Here is a 23,058-nt window from a genome sequence, read left to right as displayed (position 1 = left end):
TTGCTGATGCTGCTCTTGTTAAATTTCAGCCTCTGGATCTGTGTCACAGCTTCCACATGCTCTCAACTCAAAAGCCTACTGGCGCTCGTGATTCTTTAGCTCCGCCCACACGTCACGCCTCTAGGCGCTCGTGTTTTTCCGGGAAAAATCGGTACAGACTATCTTTCTCTTATAAATATAATAAAAATAAAGACTTTTTTGGAGTTATGAAGGATGCAGTACTACTCTATAGGTACTCAAGATTAACAGGATATTGAGTGAAAACGAGCATTTCACCCCCCCCTTTAAACAAGCTAACAACATTATAACTGGCTGGCGCTGGACCCAAGCAAGGATTTCAAACAGTAAGGGCAAACGACAGTGGTGTATTTGAGGGGTTTTATTGCATCCCAGGGGAGGCAGAGGGGCATTGTGGGGCAAAGGAGTGCTGGGCGAGGCTGAGGCAGATGGAGTCTGGGGCCGATCTTTGATTCTGACACCAGTGCACAAGTGCACAAGTCTCACTCCGCAGCTGTTCTTCCACAGTGGCATCCACCATTAGACAGGGTTCAGAAAGGGTTCACAACACACACACTTTCATTCTCCATCTGACCCCATTTCTATTTTAATATTGCCACACTAAAGTGCTTCAGCTTCTGCAAAACAACCTCAGAAACACTTTCCAGAAGCTATTGATCTTGAAACACTGACGGGGGAATTCACTAAACAGTTGTCCCACTTTTGCATGCAACATTACAATGTTTTACCCACAAACACTTTACAATAAGGTTCTATTTGTTAACATTAGTTAACACAAATTCTGTTTTGAATGCTATTCTATAACCTCACCAAAGGTTATACAAATATAAACTATAGAAAAAAATAATAATATTATATTTTATTTATTTATTAACAATACTAAATAAAATATAGAAATATAAATCAATGTATTAAGTGAATTTATAACAAATGCATCAAAGAACTTAGATGTAAAAGTGATGAGTTGATATTTTTATTATTTGCCTAATTACTAAAGGAACACAACCCATGACACATTCAGGAGGTGTGTTTCATTCTTAGTGAATTTGCCCCATACTAATCCCACAATTTAACCCAAAGGACACTGTAGCACCTTTACCGACCCCTGTTAGTCATGAGAGAGTGCTGCCTTCAACTTTTTTGCCCACTGAGCACCTACAGAAGTGTCTTCAGTCGATATCTGCAGTGGTTAGAAACACCAAATCATGCGTAAATGTCAAACCCTCAGTGGTGCAATACACAACTGCATGCTCACTTTATTCTGTACACGGAAGAGTGATAAGCTAGCCGCTCTGGCTTTGCTCAACAACACCTGCAGGTACAAAAGAAAAAAAACAAGGGGCTGTTTACACGATAACGTTTTAGGCTAAAAACTGGAAACTTTTTTAATGCGTTTACATGACAACATCGTTTTGGGGACTGAATCGCATATTTTTGAAAAAGGTTTAAAAAGTGCACGTTTTTGGAAACGCCACCGTTATCGTTTCCGTGTAAACATCCAAAACGGGAATCTTTGAAAATGGTGACGTCATGCATGTGTGTAGTGCGTGTTAGGTTTTTAGAGATGCGCAGTATGTGTAAATTTTAAAGGCAAGCGCGAACAAACATTCACAACAATGGAGGAGTACATGGTACTGCTGCTAATGCTCAAGAGTTTGTTAACGCTTCTTCAGCAAAGTGTGGATTTACTTCACCAATATTACAACCAACAGTGGAGACGCATAATATACAGTAAAACATTTAATCATCACTTCCCTACAGGTTCTGTTTACCAACAAGGTGAAATGCCAACTACTGGCCTGGCATATGTAATAAAGTGTTTTTGGCCATTTTTGCAGATGTGTGTAATCGCAAATCTTTTTGAAAACGTTGTCGTGTATACGTGAAACTTTTAAAAAATGCAAGGGAAACAAATTTCTGCTTTTGAAAACATCGTTGTCGTGTCAGCGTAGCCTAAGAGTGTGGTCACTATTATGCATGCAGGCTATTTTTAAAGTATGATGCTAGTAACTTAAAACAGAAAGCATGAGCATAGCGGTGTTGAGGTAGATAATAATATGGGGCATTATGTTATTTATTAATTTATTAATCTGAGCTAGGGTTTTATCGTATAATTTAATGGAACAAATATAACAAGAATGCAGAACACCTCCATCTGCTGCAAGCTTCAGATCTGGTGAGTTTGCCATCTGCCCTGTGCAGAAGACATGAGAAACTTCACTAATGCAGTACTGAGTGTGTCATGTTGTACAAAAGGATTGCATAGAATATAATAGAATGTCCCCAAATAAATTAAAATCAAATGAAATTTTGGTGATTCTTAACCTAAGATAACAGAATTCTGGATTACATGTCACACTCATCATGCATTATGCTGGGTTGATTATTAATCCTGGGTATTTCATACTGTACTTTTGTAAACCCTGAGTTAACATTTTCATTAGCATATTTATGAGTAGTGGTCGACCGATATTGTCGATGCCAATATCTTGGAAAGTAGGGTGACCGATATCCGAAAAAAAAAAAAAAAAAAAAAAAATATATATATATATATATATATATATATATATATATATATATATATATATATATATATATATATATATATTTTTTTTTTTTTTTTTTTTTTATTAATATGTAAGAAATTTTAAATCATTTTACAATGGATTAAAAAAATAAATGTGTAAAATAAACATACTTTAGATGACAAAACATTTTTCACAAATAAATAAATATTTAATAAAAATATAATTAAAAAGTAAACACTACTTTTTATAGCTACAATTGTTAACCCAATTTCATTCTTTACTGAAAAACATAATCATGTTTCAAATTTTACAGTGTTCATTTATGTGCATAAGTCAAGTTTTGAGATTTTATACCATACTTTTGTGGTTAATAACACTGAATGGACAAAAACAGCTAATCATAACCACTTTTCCATTTGTGGAAATACCTCAAATACAGTACAATCTTAATTTAATTAATCTAATAGAAATAGAAAAAAATAAAATATAACCTGATTAGAGCATAACCAAAATAAATAGAATCTTAATTAAATTGCATCGATCTTTTCAAATAACACAGAACAGAGAAGAATAAATAGAATCGTCTCAAATCAAATAATCTTGAATAGAATGTAACTGAAAATAATGTGAATTCATTAAAGAGAATCTTTACTGAACTGAATAGAATCTTGAATAGAATTTACTAGGACAGAGTTTAACTGAATCAAACAGATTCTTGATTAAACCAAATAGAATCTATTCAAATAAAATAGAACAGAATATATCGGAAGCACAAAAAACTCTGCTAGCGCTTATGTGTTTGTGGTTTGAGCTTTTGTTTCATCTGTAAACAGTGGAAAGAGGTGCTCTGGCTGGAGTGACGCAATTGTAAGAGGATCGTCGTCCCTCTTTTACTTCATACTGATGTGAAGATAAGATGAGTCACTGCGATAACACCATGGCAGTCTGCTGGAAATCCTTGAGACTGGCTGAGTGACAATGTTTCCATTATATTTCACAGAGAACACTGACTTGACATGATGACAGATGATCATGTCAAGAAGATGAAAAGGAACAAAAGTACAAACATAGTTTAAAGGAAGTGAGCAGGAGAAAAGCGATGTGAGGCCAGCTGTGGGAGAAAAACACATCTATCTAAACATTTAAAACAACCATAAAACACAGCCCAGAAGTGCAAACCAATGACATCACTCATCCACAAACACATATACTTTGTACACAAACCACAGACACTAAAACGAGCCAAGGTCTCTCTACCAAAACTTCCCACGAACACCACCATGAAGAACTACACATGCAACTGTAAATATAAACTCGCAATTTTTTGTTTGTATTAATACTGACAGGCTTTAAATGTAACGTTACTTCTTCTGGCTTTGACATCATGAATCAAGAGCACATGTGGAAAAGGTTTCTTCGAATGTGATGTGATCAGAGCTGAAGGCAATGAAGAAACCGAGGGGATTTCCCCAGTGCTGCAGCACACATCACCACTAAAGCATTCAACAAGATTAGAGCAACACGCGCTCCACTGTCTCTACTTCCAAAACACCCCACGTGTCCCTGCCTGTTTTGTACAAATGCACTTAAGCAGAAACTCAGATAACCAGGTGTAATCTCTTAACTTTGGATCATATTTAACCCTGAAATCCACAAGATAAGCAAACAATCAAACCAAAGAAACTATTTGCATAAAGAAACAATTGCAATTTTACAGTAATTTAATCAAATTTAAAGGGACAGTTCACCCAAAAAATGATTTTTTTTAAATCATTTACTCACTCTCAATTTGCTTCAAACTAATTTTAAAATAAATTAAAATGTATGCATTAAGCAGACACTTTTATCCAAAGCGACTTATAGTGCATTAAGGCTATCAATTTTTACTTATCATGTGTTCCCGGGGAATCGAACCCACAACCTTGTGCTTGATAACTCAGTGCTCTACCAATTGAGCTACAGGAACACAATATCACCTTTGGTCCAAACAAACAAACAAAAAAAATTATACGGGTCTGGAACAACTTGAGGAATTAATAAAAGATGACAGATGTCATGTAATTATCCCAAACTATCCAAAACCTGCCCCATCCTAACCCAAATATGTCAAGATGATTCAGTTTATGTTTTGTCTGTAATTCTCGTTATCTTTCAATTATAATTCTCATTACTGTAATGAAAAATCACCCAATCTGAATACAACTTCTTTTTGTTTTACATTTAAATGTGCATGTTAAACGACAGCATAACAAATACTAGTCATATTTAAATACATTTAAGTAATATATCATTCTTTTTCCGCATTATGGTAATGATAATGAGATTACTGTACATGAATTGATGGTGAAAGTGCTTAGCTGGCATGATAATGATGCCACAATGCAAAACATCCTAAAGCAGGCTTCATGCTCTTTATGTAAATATATCTATCTTTTTTTTTCATTTGGAGGTGATATATGACCACATGTGTTTTTGACAGGCTTCGAAAGACTCGCCTTGTACAGTTGTGCCCTATTGAAACCTAGTTCGTGTTTAACGAGAGAATAATGCAGATGATGTAACAGTTTCAGGGGTGTGTTTTCCATTTGCTTTTTGCTGTGGTAACTGTGCGACCATCTCATTACCATGACCTTTGTAGACAAGGTCGCCACCGCACACTACACATTGATGCCGACACTTCTTTGGGATCCTCAGTTTCCTGTAGTAAACACATAAATGCATATAAACAAGTGTAAAAAAATGACAAACCTTGCGAGTTCTTGTGCTGTCCGGGTCCATTTTGGAGACCGCCATCTGTCGAAACAGCCACAGAGTCAAGAATATTCAAATGACAGGAGTACATTTCAATTAATCACACAGACACAATTTGGCAAACAGTTTGTATGAACTTTTTATCACAAAGATGTCTTGTTCAATTACAAATGTGATCTGACTATTATTTTTCAATGACAAGCATGCAATCCGTTGTTGTGAACTGTGCCATTGAAAACAAACCCACATTCACTAATAAAATGTCATCTGGATGTAATCCTCAGTAATAAATGACACCATAGCCAGTGTTATCATACAACAACAATAACAATGCAACATTTCCTCAGGATTTAGTGGCGCTTCTCTTTGCTCTCATAATGTGGCGTACATTAAAAGCGCTCTGGCATGTTGCAAAGTCAATAATGTGGAACTAAGCGACACAATCACCTTTGATGATGTAATTTTCAGCGCTGCGAGGTCAGTATTAACCTGTCAGTTTCTACCATGAGTAACTTTGACAGTGCAGTGCTGTTTAATCTACCCATTACATCACAATATATCAGACAATCTGTTAAAAATCGACATTTTTAAAGGTGTAAATCATTTTACTTCGCTTTCTTTACCATAATGTTACAATGAAATGAACACACGGGGGAATTTTTCAATCATTTCACTACTATGGTTAAAACAGATGTTGAGTTTTTACCATGTCCCCTGGTGCAGTGCACAAATTTTTTTAAAACGGAGAAACAGGCAATTTATGTAGAAATATTCTTTTGATGTTTAACGTCTGTGAGAACCGCTGAAGCGTTTTAACACAACAGAGCTTTAAAAACAAAAGATCCCAAGACGGGCCAAGTTAGGAATATGTTTAAACATGTTTCTATAGCTGTGTCTCTTTTTTTATTTTCGCTGTGCTCTGAGGAACTGTTTACAGGAAGTGTGTATGCTTATGAAGGGGAAGAGGCCTGTGTGTGAGACCAGGAGAGAGAGAGAGAGAGGACAGCTTACCCATGTTTACTGTCATCATCCGGAAGTGACCCTAGTGAACTCGAGCTGAGCACTCGACTCCTTTCATCAGAGAAAATCTCCACTCTGCAAACACAACATAAACAGAGTGAATTAGTAAATTAGAGACATAATTAACTTGAAATACTAACAAACAGACGAAAATGGTAATAACAGAGACCCAAAAACCCCTTACAAGCCTCTGCCAATGCTGCAACATCACAGAGGATTTACATAACATTCATGGTTCAGTGTGTCTCCACCCAATTGCAAAATTTACAGAAAATGACTGTCAGGTTCAATGACAATGATGATGCTTGTTTTTTTTTGTGTGCTATATAAAAATACATTAAGAATACAGTTCTCTTCTATTATGAGCATGTTTTTATCATTTGTGTAATAAAATGACTTAAAAATTATGGTAAAACATATAATTTTAAAGAAAAAATGCATAAATAAATCTTTAAAGTAGTATCGTTTTAAATAATATAGTTATATTACTTCTATTCTTATTTTTATTATCTTAAATTATTATAGCAATTATTATTTTTTAATTACAAATATAATAATTTTTATTTAAAATATATATTTCCAATAAAAACAGCAAACAATTTGCTTGATAGGACCTCTGCAAATATTACAAATAGTATAAATGTGTGTGTGTGTGTGTGTGTGTGTGTTTATATACATATACACACACACACACACACACACATATACATATACATATACATATACATACACGCATATATTTTATTATTTTATTTATATTATTAATTATATATTAATTGTATATATTAATTAGATATTATTAATTATAATTTAAGGTGAAATGTATTTTATATATATATATATATATATATATATATATATATATATATATATATATATATGGTGAACACATATTTATAAGGAAAATATGTCTTTCCTTTTACTTTGTGGTTTTAAACCAAATTTTTAATAGTGGATATTCTTATCACTCTTGGACGTCATTGACCGAAGCATATCTGATTACTTGAATCAATTATAAAAAAAAAAAAATAACAAAAAAAAATTATCTTGGGAAAGTTTCACAACACAATGAAATTTTTTTTTCTGAAAAATTAACTGTTCAATTTAGTTTGATTATTTGTGACATGACCACTTTAAATAACACATTTGTCGCATTATGTCACACAATACAGTTCAATTCATAACGGTCCAACGATGCAAGAAAAAATAGCTGGCCACAGACAGTGTGTCCGCCTGCCAACAGCAAACACAGCCATCATCTCCCAGTCTAATTTCATGTCATTCTTCAGATGAGGGGGCACTCGTGGTGTTGTCTTTGAAGACACAAAGTGCCCTCTTGCCCTTGAGACATTGTTAAGCCACACTGAGCGGGATAAAAGTGGAGGGAACGCTAAAGGTAGCGACCACGGAGCTCTTCAAAGACAAGTCGGAGAGCTTTTAATGCCAGACAGCGAATCTGTCACCAGCAGCCACAGGCTGATCTGAGAGCAGTTCTTCATATTCTGACACATGTAAGCCAAGACAATGAGGTCTATTTTTTCTCCATTTATAATTGTCAGCTTCACGCAACAATATCGACGAGTCGCCCGGAGATACTGCAGAAAGAAGAGCAATTACAGTCGTCAGCAAAGCGAGAAAAACCCCTGAACCCAAGAGGGTCAAAGTACAAAGTGCCAGCGAAAAGGGTACGAACATTTGCACGGAAAATAGCTATACAAATTGGAGCAATCTGTGCCTGCCTCTAAAAAAAAGAGCCAAATATAGCGGCGGTGCTGAGGAGAGGCTGTTCCTCTCTTGATGGCTCTTGTAGTGATTATGTTAAATTACCTAGCTGGAAACGATGAGTCTTGAGTAAACAGCACTTTCTGCTGCTGATGGGATGTGATTTCAAAAGCAGCTGAAGTTAAAAGGAGTTGACATGACAAGCTTTTGTCAAGGGTGTCATATAATATACGTTCAAAAACATCAAGCTGTCTTGAATCATATGATTTAGTCATCGTTACATGCTAACACAAACATTTTCTTTTTATTTGGCAATGTCGGTCAATGCAAAAAAGAAACATTTTATTTTTAGCTATTTAGGTATTTTTATTTTATTATTAGTTTCCATGAATCAGTTAAAACGGTCTATAAATCGAGTCAATTAATCGACTCAAAACTCACTGATTCAATGATTAATTTTGCCTCGCTACTCGAAAAAGCATACACTGAAGTGCAAATTATAGATTCTAAATATTGCTCTGTTACTACCATTTTATAATGGTATATAATTGAAGATCGTTAAATATCATTCTTAATTGCTTTCATTTATCCAAATACATCAATGAGAGGAAAACCTGCTGCTTGGTGCAGAATTGTTACAGCTTTTCTAGGTTACTATTACCGGGTAGTGATAAACAGTAAAAAATCTCTTACAAAATCCTAGCCTCATGACGGCAAGTTCAATTCTTTCTGTGAATCCATCTTTTTTTTTTTTTTTTTTAGTTTTTCTTTAAATTGCAACTGTAAATATCTGACTGTCACATGTTTACTGTAATTATAAAAAACTAATGCTGATGATGCTGCCGAGACATGCAAAAAGACTGCAAATGGTTAAATAGCAGAGGAATGCAGGGTGGATTTGTGCCCTATAAGTTTAATTCCAGAAAGCCTTTGATAAAAGACTCTTTTAATAGTACAAAAAAGAAAAGAGTTAATAGCTTCACAGACATTCTTTTAGGATGATACACAGTTACCAGTTACTACTGGAGTTTGGCTCAGTGGGAATCTAAACTCAGACACACCTCCTCTCTCTGGCGTATCTTAAAGCGTCTCTTTCTGTCTCTAAGCCTCATTTCAATGCTCTTTATTTTCCCCTCTTTGTTTCTGACGCTTGCATGGTCCCTGAGTTTCTGCAGAAACAGTCAGCGCAAAAAAATGTCCTGGGCTCCTGACAAAAACACAAAAGGGTTTGCTGTAAGTTTCCAGAGCTCAAGCCAAGGCGTATGCTCACTCAGTGCACACTAGCAGGGCAGAGCAGCACACAGCGTACAGCACACAAAACACACAAGATCCCAAAGATCTCAGAGGCCGTCTGAGGAAGGATACTGGGTGGAAGAACACACGACACAACACAAGTGCAAAAAGTGACACAGTTTGCTAATGTGATGATTACAAACTCTTCATTGTGCACTTCATGAAAAACAAAAATGATCCAATGAATCATGAACATTCCAAGATTGTGTATAAAATCAAATAAAAGTTTTGATTTTGCATTGACTTTAAGAACTACTGCTTGATAATCAAATGCACAAATGTCTTTATTGATCAACATAACTAATCAATCACTGTGCCAGCATCTGAAAGCATCAACTGTGTCTTCATTTCAATGTAGGAGCACTGCATTGTGGGCATCTCTTTAGATTTGAGGGATACAGACTGTCACATCTCCAACTTGGCTCCTCAAAATCCATTTAAAAAAGGAACACACGCAAACACGCTGACCTTGCGGCTGCTATAAACACATTTAAGCACCGAGGGACTGACGTGCTGCCAAAAAGCAGGTGGCCCTCCAACATGGCGGCGAGCATCGCGCTAAACCCCTCTGCCCTCGCTGCGTCTGGCTCCAACCGCCAGCTCTCCAGCCCATCTGCTCACTCACTCCACGCAGCACGAGAGCAGCCCGCTTACCCATGCACCCACCACACAACCTGCCATTCATGCCACATGCCAGGCAACAACTCTCTCGATCGGTCTGACGTTGTCAAACCACCGTTTGCCTCTGCAGCTTGGCTTAGCTCAACAACGTTCCCAGGATTTTACTTTTTTTAAACGCCACATCATGTGGGAATCCAAAGAAAGAGCGAATGGGAAATGAAACATTTAGTTTAATTTTGCTAAATTAGTTCAGGTTAGTGACGCGTCGCTTTCATGGCTGTAACAGATTCAGGTTGTCTGACATTCACTGCTATCTTCAAGGGTGGACTTTTGGCAGGAATGAAGTCGGCTTTCATGGTACATTCTCTTCAACATATTGCATCACCCCTCCAAATAAAGTCAAGTCAAGGTGAGCCGGATTGTAGGGAATTTCCTGCTTTTCTATGCATTTATGGACGGCTCACCAGCTGCAGCTCCTAATGGCTTGTGGAAAGCTTTTACCCTTCCAGAGAGTTTCAACACATTGATTGTAATCGAACACACAAGCAGCACTAATGTGAAATTGCATTATTTGTAAAAGGGTTAGGAATGGCACGGTCTGTTGCAGTGAAACTCAATACTAGCTATACCATGACCCATGTGCCATCTTCAATGGAAATATCACAAACATATCTTCTTACAGTGTTAATATATTTTATAGATATTCCATTTAAAATAACTGTTTTCTATTTTTCCTGCTGATTCCAGGATTTACTAATTATTCAAATTAAGCTGTACTTGTTAATGTTATTTAATGAACAATAAACAGCTGTATTTGATACTGTAACAATAATGCATTGCTCACTTTTAATGAATGCATTAAATACATTTTAACAAATGAAACCTTATTGTAAAGTGTTGCCCGTAGTTGTATAACCATATTAAAATATACTGTACAACTATAACACAGATCATACCTTGCATAGGAAAGCATGATTTATTGATACCATGCTAGGTATTAGCAGATACTTTGTTTTATAGCTTATTTACTTATTTTGACATTTAGATGAACGCTGCCATCATAAAACACTTACAATCACACTGTTCAATGTGAATTTTTGCAAACCTCAAAATGAATATGCATTGTATTATAATGTCTAAATGAATTTATTTTTATGGTCCATAGTCCGGCACCATATGGATTACAATAAGAAAATTCAGAGGGTGGCTAAAGAGCTTCCCAAAGTCGTGCATGCAGATGCATTAAACATGGAAATAGAAGACATGACATCAAACGTTCCATCGCCAAAGAATGATGTAGTGTACCTGCGTGCAACGGAGTGTAAGCATGTAAATGATCCAAAAAAGGTTTGAGAGGAAACCATGTGGGGAACAGAATGAAATGATTTTGATCCATAATGTAGTTCAATGTGATCCCTTGAAAACATGCATAAACTGTGCATTATTAAGATATTGTACATTATAACATGCCTAAATTTACTTATAGCATTAAAAACAGGATTTTATTTTTCATTCATTAAGAAGAAATGGCCCATTTATAGTATAATTTATTGGTTAAATAATTATCGCCTTATCTGCATGGTCCAGACATTTTTTAATTAAGAGTGTGGCTAAAGAGATCCTGTTTTGTGGCCCCTGAGCTTCTCCAAGTTGTGCTGTTGATGTTGTGACATCAACTTTTCTTTGTAAAAAAATAATGTAATGCACCTGCATTTAATCCGAAACCATGTGGGCAACAGAAAGAAATATGGTTGACACATTAAGAAAAAATTTAATATAACCTTTATGATCAAAACCACATTGTCAATAGGTCAACAGATGCCAAACCTTTCTTACCAACATGTTTAAACACCCACACACATCATCTAAATGACAAAAGCTGGAGTTTTCCTTCTCTATTTGTTGCCCCCGTGAGTGTGGCTCGATTCACAGTTCCTGCGATGAGTAAACCCAACAGGTCAGTGCTCACTGGTTAGGACAGCCCTCTTCCTTTGTCAGCAACCCGGTGACTCACAGGTTGTAGCGGCAGCTTTTCTGGGAAATGACACAACATCAGTTTTGCTAAAGCCAATTCCTTCTTGGGACCACCGAGGAGAGGCTTACTTGTATAATGCCAAGCCAATCTCACACCCTGAGCACATAATCTACTTTTCTGCATTGGATTTTTTTTCACGGGTGAGGCAATGCACACGCACACATATAAAATAAACACACTAACACGTGACTACCCCAGCACACTCCCTTAGCAGACAATACATCCTAAAATATAGATTCCTTGTTCATCTACACACCTTGGTAGAGAACCACATCTGCAGGAAACAAAGAAGCAGACAGACCCAAGTTCTTGGTTTGGTTTCATATAGTAGCATTTGAAAAACTTTCAATAAATGTTTACAATTAATATAAATAATATTAATACAAGCATCAAGTAAAAAAGTACTTTCCTTAAACCTTGAATACACCTTTAATGCTATTTAAATTTTTTAAATATATTTTACAAAGTCAAAAGTTTTTCTTTTTTTTTAGTTCATAATTTAAATACATAAAGACATTTTACAGCCTGAACTAAACTTGCCTTGTTAGAAAAAGAAATTATTTCATTGAAGAAATTATCTCGACATACAGTCATTTTTGGATGCTTTCGATGATATCATTTCCTTTTTTTCTGCATGTTGGTTGAATCACTTGACCTTGATTTTGGTGAGCAAAACATTTCAAATATTACTCAGCAGTTTGGCTATTATTAAGAAATTAATATATACTGAATAAAGTGGACATCAAAATTAGAGAACCTACAAATTCCTAAACTTTGCTTAGACCTACTTGAAGTTATCCTAACAGGAGTAAAAGTGCAGTTTTGAGAATATTTCATCAGTTAAATATATTCTGAAGCACAGTATAAAAAAAAACTTAAATGAGAAATTTGAAAAAGAACTCTGGTCAAAATTAGAGAACACTTTTATATATCTCCCAGTTAAATGTCTCTCCTCACTGTGAGTTAATCTGGCACCTGGTGCAAAATTCCTTAATTATCTGACACCCCTTATTTAACTGGCAGCCTTACTTTCCAGTTTTCACTGAGATTGCAAGATGGTGAGCCGTTCTAATGTGACTGAAACCAGATGAAGGCCATGGCAAGAGAAGTTGGTCTTTCCAAATCTGTGATTTCTAGAATATTGCCTCTTTAAGGCCCCGATACACTTCAAACGAAATCGAAGAACGAACTGATATGATGTAATTTCAAACAAAATCAGGCCGAAACTAAGTTTGTTTTAGCAGTTCAAAAAAATGAACACTAATAAATTAACAAACTGACTCCAATATTTTATCCACATCATGCTAAAACATAATTATTTTGTCTATAATATCCCGTCTCACACATAGATTGCCTACAATTCATCATTTCATCATTTCATCGTTGTTTTGTTAAGGGGATACGCGCGAGCCTCGCAACACGTTTACAGTACATTCATGTACACCCCGCCTCCAGCAGCGCAGGGGGGTTGGAAAGTTGGAAAACCGTATACCGTCGCTCAGCCTTTTCGAACTTCTTTTGCCCCCAAACGAAGAATGAAAACAAACTTTGATTGAAGTGTATCAGGGCCTTTACTTTGTCAATAATCATTTAAGTCCCCCAAAGAAGGCTAGTAAAGACAAATGCACAAGAGGACAGGATAAAGCAGAGGATCTCAAAGGGCAATCGGTTCAACACTGCAGCTGGAATTGCTTGCCAGTTCAGTGCTGAACAGGGTCTCGGCATACAGTGTCTTGACATTTTACAGATGTCTGACTGAAAGGCCACTCTGCAGTGACCAAACCTCTCATCAGCAGAAGAATCAAAAGACTACGCCTGCCTTTGCTGAGGAGCATGTTGTGTGGAGAGAGAAGAACTGGTCCAAAGCATTTCTTTGGGTACGATTGGAAACATTATGCTAGTCGCCAAACTGGGGAAACACTGAAGTCAATGAAAGTTGGAGGAGGAAGTGTCATGGTTTGGCGGATGTTTTCTGCAGCAGAAGTTGGGCCTCTTATAAAGCTACACTGCAGAGTGAATGCAAATGTTTATCAGAACCTCCTGCAGCTACATGCAGTTCCTTCCCTGCATTTATCACCCAATAGACCTGCAATTTTAATGCAGGACAATGCCCCCGTCCATTGCAAAATGGGTAAAGCAATTCCTTAAAGCTGAAAACACTGAAATAATGACATGGCAAGCCCAGAGTCCTGATCTAAACCCAATTGAAAATCTTTGGAAAATCCTTGGTGACAAAGAAACCCACTACAGTCACCGAACTTTGGAAAAGACTGGAAGAAGATTGGACTAAGATCATACCAGAGCAGTGTGACAGACTATAGTGATGTACTGTGGCCAGGTATAACAAATACAATAAAACCAGCAAACAAACAAAAACTTTATTTAATCAAGTGGTCATAAATTGTTCTTTTTTTCAAGAATTTCATTACTTTAATTCAGCTTTTTCTTCATTGTGATATCAGTCATTTTAATTTTATGCCCACCCCCCAAAAAATCTCTCTCCTGATCATATCCATAAAAAGAGGACTGACCAACAGCATGTAATATAGGCCGACCTGAACAATTTAATTAGACACAGCGAGCTCAAATCACGAAAAGGCATCATGATGGAATTGCCGTCTTATGGCAATCATTGATTATTTTCACACAAGGAATACATTTTGAGACACAGAAAACAAGCACCATCTGCACAATAATATGTTGTTATCATTGTATAACATCACTCGCTCACAAACACCCGCACACATGCACACAATTTCTTTGTTTTTCTGCTCATTTGAGTTAATATATGCTAGCAGATGTCTCCAGGGCAGCTGAAATCATTACAACGGCAGAAATCTGCTCTGAACGTCAGTGGAATTTCAATGATTATCCTTCACTGTGCCTGCAGTGAGACCACTTTTGGTTTCAGCGCTGCCCATGACAGGTTAAAAGGGGGATCTGACACGTATCACTCGCTTTTGGAGGTGATTGATGTTTTTGGAAGTAGAGGTTTTCACTGCGAGTCAATAACAATTCGACAAGTAACAAGGTACATCCTGGTTTCACAACAGTAACTGCTGTTAGATGGAATTAAACTGAAAATGGTAAACAAGAACAAGCCACAACATTCAGGGTGATCACAGAGGTCTCTCTTTGTCATGGAGGTAACTTTGCTTAAGGGCAAGCATCACTATTACTATTGTAGTTTGTGCTTTAAGAAATTAATCATCCAGCATTGTTTGTGCTAATATGTCAAATCGAGTGGCTTGTTTGGGAGAGGAGCGCTTTTGATTTTATAAGACCTCAGTCATATATAGGACAAGAATATCATGCACTTTTAAAAATAGGGGTTTTTATTGGCATCTACGGATCCATGAAGATCCTTTACCATTCATGGGACCCTCACTCTTAAATATAGAGGATCCAAAAAGGAGGTTTTCACAGTGATGTCATTAGCGTTGATTTCGTCAACGAAAATTACGACTAAATTACGTCGTCAACGTAAACTTTATCACGTGACAAGAAGCAACATAAATGCTTTCCAAAATAACTTTTCAATTAAAAGTTCTTAAAATAATATTTTTCCTACTGTAAAGAATATTTCATTAATCTTAAAACCTTTTTTGTGGAATGGAAATGTTCCGTGGATGTTAAAGGTTGTTCATGGAACCTTCAATTTTGTAAGCGTTTTGACTGGATTCTTAAAAATGTTCTTTATAGTGGAAATAAGTTCTTTAGAATAAGAATGGCTCTTGTTCACTGAAAAAATATTTGGGAACCAAAATGGTTCTTCTATGGCCAACAGCACCCTAACAATCGCAAAGAAGGCACAAACAAACACATTCAGAACACCTTGGAAACAACACAGCAAAAGCCACAGCATCATTTTTTTGTGACTATAAAATTTTGGGATGTAACGATTAATTCAACTCACGATTCAAATCGATTCACGATTTTGAGTTTTAAACAAAGCAAAGCTGTGCTTGAACACTATTTTAATTTGCATCGTTCAGAGGCATAACATATCCAGCACTATCCATATAGATACAGTGCAATCAAATAAAGCAATATATAATATTTAAAAAATTATTACATCAAATTAAGTTGTTATATCATCACCATATGTTGAAAATGTTGCATTAGGATATCATAAACAGTCTCATGAAATTCTGTAGATTCTGTAGTTTCTTTACTATTTTACTATCTAAATAAAAACAGCTTTTACATGTACTTTGCATGTAATTAAGTTATTTTGTTAATGTAATATCAATATATTTATACACTATTTTGCTGTTATTTGAAAAAAAAAAGTTTTATTGCTATGGTCGAATGATGAAAAAGAAAGTTATTGGAGACCTAAGCAAAAAAGGAATTTTGAATAAAAAAAAAAAAAAAAGTAATCTGTATTGTGTTGGGTCATAAAAAGGCAATATCTCAGTCTCGTTAAGTGTTTCTCCCACTCTTTGTAATAAGGGCAATTCACCTGCATTTCATCTCGTCTCACACACACAGGACCTAATTACGGCTTCCTTTCGTCTCATTAAAACGGGGAACTACCAGAGTGCTTAAGAGGATGAAATTAGATAAGAAACCCTCGAATGCAACTTGTGTTATCACAATCCAGGAAAACTATTTCTAATTAACGCACAAGTGGATGGTATCTTCGATGAACACTTTACGGATAATAGACCAGTTCAGAACTGGAAAACCCTGACCCAAATTTAGACACTTTGATGTCTTACACTGAAACTCTTTATCAAAACTGAACTTGAGGCAAAGCACCTCCCCCGTTCTTTCCACAGCTTTAGAGAAAGAGCCTGCAGGAGCCACTCGAATCACACTGACCGCTGGCCCTTTGGCGTGTGTGTGTCCAATCACTCAAGCAAGCGAATAAAAGACTGCTGTGATTTCCTCTGCGTCTAGTCGGCTAGCTCTGAGATCAAGCCCAAAATTAATGATCCATCATGAAGATCTGTGGCTGACCAGGCAACACTTTGACTTAGAGCCACGAAAAAAAAAGACGAGCTCTAAGGCAACAGGATAAAATACCACATTTCTCCGACATCCTAATCTTAGGTAGTCATTCATCACAGATTTCAACAGCTCTCTCCCGAAATAGTCCTTTAGGGATTGCTGAAAATATGAGTCAGGGTGAAATTAAGTCAACATATTTGCTTTGAAATGTTCCCGTGTGCTCTGAACAGATCTTCCATTAGACGTGCAGAAGACTTGTGTGTGATGGCAAGCGATCAAATTTCTGAAATACTTAAGTCTTTAAGGGGTCTAATGCTCAAACTGAAGGACTAATAATTTTTCCTTCCTTTACTAGGGAGGGCGAATTCTATTTCCTGTCAAGATGCTCCTAACCAGAGCATACATAAACACAGACCCTGAGAATGTGGCTCCACGAGTGTGTAGCAGGCCTGTCGAAAGATCATAAACTTTAAGGTCAGGTGACTCACTAGGTCCTATCCTACTCCTCTTGCATTTCTGCTATTAATCTGCCTAGAAGTTTAACCAAAACTTGATATCAATAGCTATGAAAAACTGCTCATGCACAAATACCACTGCACCAGTCTAAGGCAAGTATTATGACTCAGAAATACTTGGTTGGTGTCTTCAGTTTAATGTAATCCCAGCAATTATCGCAATGAAGGTACAAAGTTCATCTAGATTCCTTCTTTATGTCGTAAGAAACATTCTTGACATAGGGTTTGGCTGAGACAGACCTGTGCATATTACAGAAACACTAATCTATATGTAATGACTCATTAAGCAGAGGGATCTTCAGAAAACAAAGACATTTCAAGGTACAGTGAGTGACCGAAGGACGAGTGCGAGAAAAAGCAGGACATCCCAGCACATCCCATCAAACTCCTTTTTCATTAAAGTGGCTGTGTGTCTATATCTGTATCCCTATTATTATCAGTATCACATAGGCTCTGGCTTTTTAAAGTATTTAAGTGATCTAGCTTTTATAGATCATTCAATGAAAATGCTGTCATTTGCTGTACATAAAAGTTGTGTAATCAACCCTGTTAACATTCCAAATTCCTCCTTGTTAAAACGATACAAATATCACGTTTTATGCTCTTCAAGGACAGGTCTTTTTTTAAATCACTTAATCTTTTAAAGTTTGTGAGTAGGAATCATAAGCGGTCAACCCTGTTACCATAATTGTGTGCATTCAGGTCAACCCTGTTAACATCATAATTTATGCAATGTACAATATAATCAATACAACTCCATAAATTAGAAAAATCTTTATGCATGCTTTTTTATATACTGCTATGTATACGCATACTTTGCTTACATATTTACTGTACATGCAGCCTATATCTAGACGTTCAAGTGTCAAGTTCTGCCAAGACAAAACACAACATGAACTTGAATATGTCTGTCTTCAATAGCAGTGACATGAAACTCTTTCTGGTGTCTAATGCATTATGTGTAACCAAAACAATGACGAAATTACCCTCTATAGTAAATCTTTGCTTACTAACGTTACCCTAAATGTAAGTGCAGTTAGTATCATTCTAGATAGAACTCACCTCACGCGCGTATCTTCATGCTGGTGCAGATATTTAAGACGAATTAAACCAATGTGAGATTTAAAGAGAGTTCACGGGGTAAGACGCCGTAAAGAAGAAAAATCCGCAAACTGTGCTCGTACGCTTTTGGCGAGATACAGCAAAACAGGGATATATCCGGAAGCCGCGCGCACTTGAATACAGTTGTCACGCACAAATTGAAGGGAACCGCACAAATCCACCTTCCGAGAAGCTTTGCGGATTATGTTTTTGGAGTCGCGGATGCCAGTAATCCAAACAGATGGAGCGGTGTGTGCTTGGGATAGCTGCAAATCTCGTCGACTGCGCGCCGTCAAAGGAAGAAAGTTTCCTCTCCGCAAACACTGACTGACGCCGAGTTTTTCCACAGAGGAGCGAGTGAGTGAGAGTAATGTCAGCGTCAGGAAGCGATGACGCGCCGCGGGGGCTACCGACGCTCGGGCTGCGCGCGAATCTGGCGCCCTCGGCCGACTGTCAATAGCAGCACTGCAAGTGTTTAGCGCATTTTAAAAAGGCTACATTTTACATTATTAGGGTAAATTATATATATATATATATATATATATATATATATATATATATATATATATATATATATATATATATATATATATATATATATATATATATAATTAAGTAAAAATCTTTTTTTTTTAATAATTATATTTGTCAACATTTTTAGCCTATGTATTTGAAATGTCAAAATTAAATAAAAACATTAAAAAAGTTTAAATATTCTACAACAAACAGACATATGGATAGACAGAAATCTTAGAGTTCCAGACTTGTACATCATAATGTTAGAATTACTTTTTATCACTATTCATTTTTAGCCATCCAAACATTTAAAATGTATGATGCAAATCTGGAACTGCTTACAGTTTTGATTGCATATAACATGCACCAAAGTCAGTAACTGTATTAAGATACTTATTTAAATAAATAAATGATCACACGATGTCAAATTGATAATATTTGACATTTTGATATTTGGACAATTTTAATATGTATACATAATATAAGAATAATAAAGAATTTGCAAGAATTTTAAAGAATTCGGAATTATAAAGTTTACAAAACTGCCAAGAATGCTTCTAATGTTCGTTATAAAATATAATTTCTTTGATTTCTTTTGGATTTAGTGTTATTTAAAAATAACAACAAATGACAAATTTTTTACTTCATTCCCCATAATTCCATACGAATACGTCAGAGCGTACTAGCCAATGATATCCAGTCTGACAAGAGAAGCAAGGTTCACCAGGAAACATAATCAGAAATGTATTGCATTAATCAGAAACATAATCAGACTCGTGACGGCACCCATTCACAGCAGATGATATATTTGTGAGCAAGTGATTTAAATTTCTCCAAATCTGTTTTGATGAAGAAACAAACTCAACTTCATCTTGAAAGACCCGAGGGTGAGTCAGTTTCCAGTGAATTTTCATTTCTGGCTTTAATATTAAAGCTGCGGTAGGTAACTTTTGACGCTCTAGACTAGAGGTTAATAAACAGAACTGCTTGCGTCTTGCGGAAGAACATCGTAGCCGGAACTACTTCTCTCTGTTTATGTCAATGAACAATCAAAACGGTACTGGGTTACTCCACCGCAGTATCCCGAACCAATCTAAAATAGTGCGAATATAAACACTTATTATAGATGTACCCTAATGATTCAGGACAGGCTAAAAACACGGTTTGGAAAATGGATTCATGGTGTACTCGCTTATTATATACATTTTGTAAATCTTGAAAACAAAAAAAAGTTATGGACCGCAGCTCTGATTGGTTGTTTTTTACCAGGAGCAGACGAATTTCTGTAAATGGCAATAGGACCACTGGGAGGAGCCAAAGGAGCTTGATTTTTTTCACGGATTATCTATCTCATATTCTACTGTCAGGACATAATGACAGGTTTAACAAATACATTTTTACAAAAGTTACCTACTTCAGCTTTAATATACACTTATTGCTATTTTTCAGGTTATGTAGTACATCCTGGTGCAGGTGTACTGATGGCCCGAGTTGCGCAATTTTTTAGGTAAAATGAGTAAATCAAGATATTGCTAAACATTTGAATGGCTGCAAATTCAAGCCTTTCTTTATCTTTCAGTGGTTTTCCTGAGTCTGTACCCGTCTACAGTGTAAACAGGCAGTGCTCTTCTGGACTACAAGCACTTTTTAATATTGCAGGTAAGAATTACATGTTAACCTGTAAAATGGCCAGTTTGGGACACACCGTAATAAAATACAGTATTGTAGAGAAGAGTTTTTTTTCTTCTTCTTCTGTGTTTTAAGGTGGAATCAGAGGAGGTTCATATGACATGGGACTTGCCTGTGGGTTAGTATGCTACATTTGTAATGGTTGAATTAAGTAACGGATGTGAAAGCGAAAGTGTAGCATTAATCTTTGCATAGGGCAGGGGTTTCCTAGTTACTCAAATAAGAATCTACCTAATTTATTTTCCCTTGTTTTCTCTTGTCAGTGTGGAGAACATGTCCCTTCGTTCACCGCATAACCCCTGGAGACCTCAGCCCTCGACTGATGGACAATGAGAAAACCAGAGACTGTATCATTCCCAAGGGGTATGCTTGTTATTTCTTTTATACTCTGTTTTTAATCTTAACATTGCATTTTTTCTCTCTCTATTTTCTTTCAGAATAACCTCAGAGAATGTTGCTGAGAGATTTTGCATCACTAGGAAAGCACAGGACCACTTTGCCATCAGTTCCCAACAAAAATAGGTGTTACTATAATGTTTATGGATAGTATATACATTCTAGTTGTTGGTATTTAGCACTCAAAACAACTCAAAGTACTAATTATTTGAGGACTTTTATAACACTAGGGCAGCCCTGGCACAGAAAAAAAAGGCTTGTTTGATCAAGAAATCACACTGGTCACTACTAAATTTGTGGATGAAAATGGCACTGAGCGCACTATTACTGTCACAAAGGATGATGGGATCTGGCCTGGGACTACCTTTGAAGGCCTGGCCAAACTGCGACCAGCGTTCAAAGAAACTGGCAGCATCACAGAAACGTAATTTGGTCGTTAAATTCCAGAAGTCAAATGTTCTTTCCCATCGCAGGTAATGCCTGTCAGGTGAGTGATGGCGCAGCAGCACTGCTAATTGACCGGAGATCTACATTGGAGAAACTGGGACTTCCTGTTTTTGGGGTGCTGAGGGCGAGCACTGTTGTGGGTGTTCCACCAGACGTAATGGGCATTGGCCCAGCCTATGCAATCCCAGAAGCCCTCAACCAAGCTGGTGAGAGTACACCTGCTCTCACTGTATCTCTATGTTCATATGAGCCATTTAAATTCAAGTAGTAAATAGCTTTTCCATTTTCATTATTCTAGAATAATGGTTGTTAATGAGCCATGTTATTGCATTTGTTTGCGCAGGGCTGACTGTGGATGATATTGATGTGTTTGAGATCAACGAAGCATTCGCCAGTCAGGTGACTGATAGATTTTCTTGGATTTCCCCCAGGTTTTTTTTTTTCAGTTCTTTCCTGTTATTCATAACAGCGACTTTCGCAATATTCCTAGGCTATGTATTGTGTGGAAAAAATGGGCATTCCTATGGAGAAAGTGAATCCTAATGGAGGAGCCATTGCTCTTGGTCATCCGCTGGGCTGCACTGGTGCTCGACAGGTCGTGACTTTGCTCAATGAGCTCAAACGCAGACGTAAGATGTGAACATACATAATCATATGATAATATCATACAGGAGGCTCCGATGAAAACTGTTATTTCCCCCAAATTTGGAATTCCATTTGAATTTTTCTGCTTTGCGTTATACAGTAAATTACTAGATTTTATGATTCCATTCTTTTTTCTGCATTGCTGAAATTACACAAACCCAATACATTACTGCAAGCCTAGCTACACAGTTTTTAAATTTAGCAATAAAAAAGATTATGATCCCTTTTTTTCAGAGTGACAGTGTTGTTTTTTTTGTTGCAGAGGGTATGGCGCGGTGTCCATGTGCATTGGGACTGGAATGGGAGCGGCTGCAGTTTTTGAGTATCCTGGCCAGTGATGAAAGATCCTGTCTCAAGATCCCAAGATGATGACAGGCAGAGAAACTAACAGTCACAAATTCTTTTTAATCAAGCTGCTAGAAGTCTAACTGTAAACACAAGCAGAGAGAGCACACTTCTTGCGTAGTTTGCCTTACTTTTGAGGATGTTCAACATTCAGATCTCACTTTAAAGTGCCTTGCATTTCAACTCTGATAACAGATCATGAAAATGTACACGCATCTGTAAGAACAATCAGAATAACAACTTTTATCTCTCTGATTTGTGACATTAATCTGATCTGGTCTTTCCTTCTGATATGGATACATCATATAAACTTTTTTTAACCTGTTTTTAGGAACAGTGTAATTTACAAAGGTTGTATTGCATCTAATTTTTTAGAATAAAAATGATTTATTATGTATGAAACTTGCATTTTAATACACCATAGACAATTTAAAATATGCTTATGTTTTTATAATTCTCT

At 36.5% G+C, this 23,058-nt stretch overlaps 1 protein-coding gene and 1 pseudogene across 1 annotated transcript in view; one reads left to right on the top strand and one right to left on the bottom strand.

Annotated features, from left to right (window-relative positions):
- map3k22 (mitogen-activated protein kinase kinase kinase 22) overlaps window positions 1-18,939 on the bottom strand; it is a 56,236-nt gene extending 37,297 nt beyond the window's left edge. Inside the window, exons 1-3 of the mRNA XM_052595897.1 lie at window positions 18,522-18,939; window positions 6,309-6,392; window positions 5,295-5,339 (exon numbers count right to left, since the gene is read on the bottom strand). Of these exons, the coding sequence (XP_052451857.1) occupies window positions 5,295-5,339; window positions 6,309-6,327 (64 nt within the window). The 5' untranslated portion in view covers window positions 6,328-6,392; window positions 18,522-18,939. The remainder of the gene's footprint in view (window positions 1-5,294; window positions 5,340-6,308; window positions 6,393-18,521) is intronic.
- Window positions 18,940-19,272: 333 nt separating this feature from the next.
- Window positions 19,273-23,016, top strand: LOC128013157 (3-ketoacyl-CoA thiolase B, peroxisomal-like; annotated as a pseudogene).
- The last annotated feature ends 42 nt before the right edge of the window (window positions 23,017-23,058 follow it).

This window comes from Carassius gibelio, chromosome B24 (genome assembly GCF_023724105.1).
Source record: "Carassius gibelio isolate Cgi1373 ecotype wild population from Czech Republic chromosome B24, carGib1.2-hapl.c, whole genome shotgun sequence".
Classification (NCBI taxonomy): domain Eukaryota; kingdom Metazoa; phylum Chordata; class Actinopteri; order Cypriniformes; family Cyprinidae; genus Carassius; species Carassius gibelio.
This window is presented reverse-complemented; position numbering and strand designations above follow the sequence as displayed.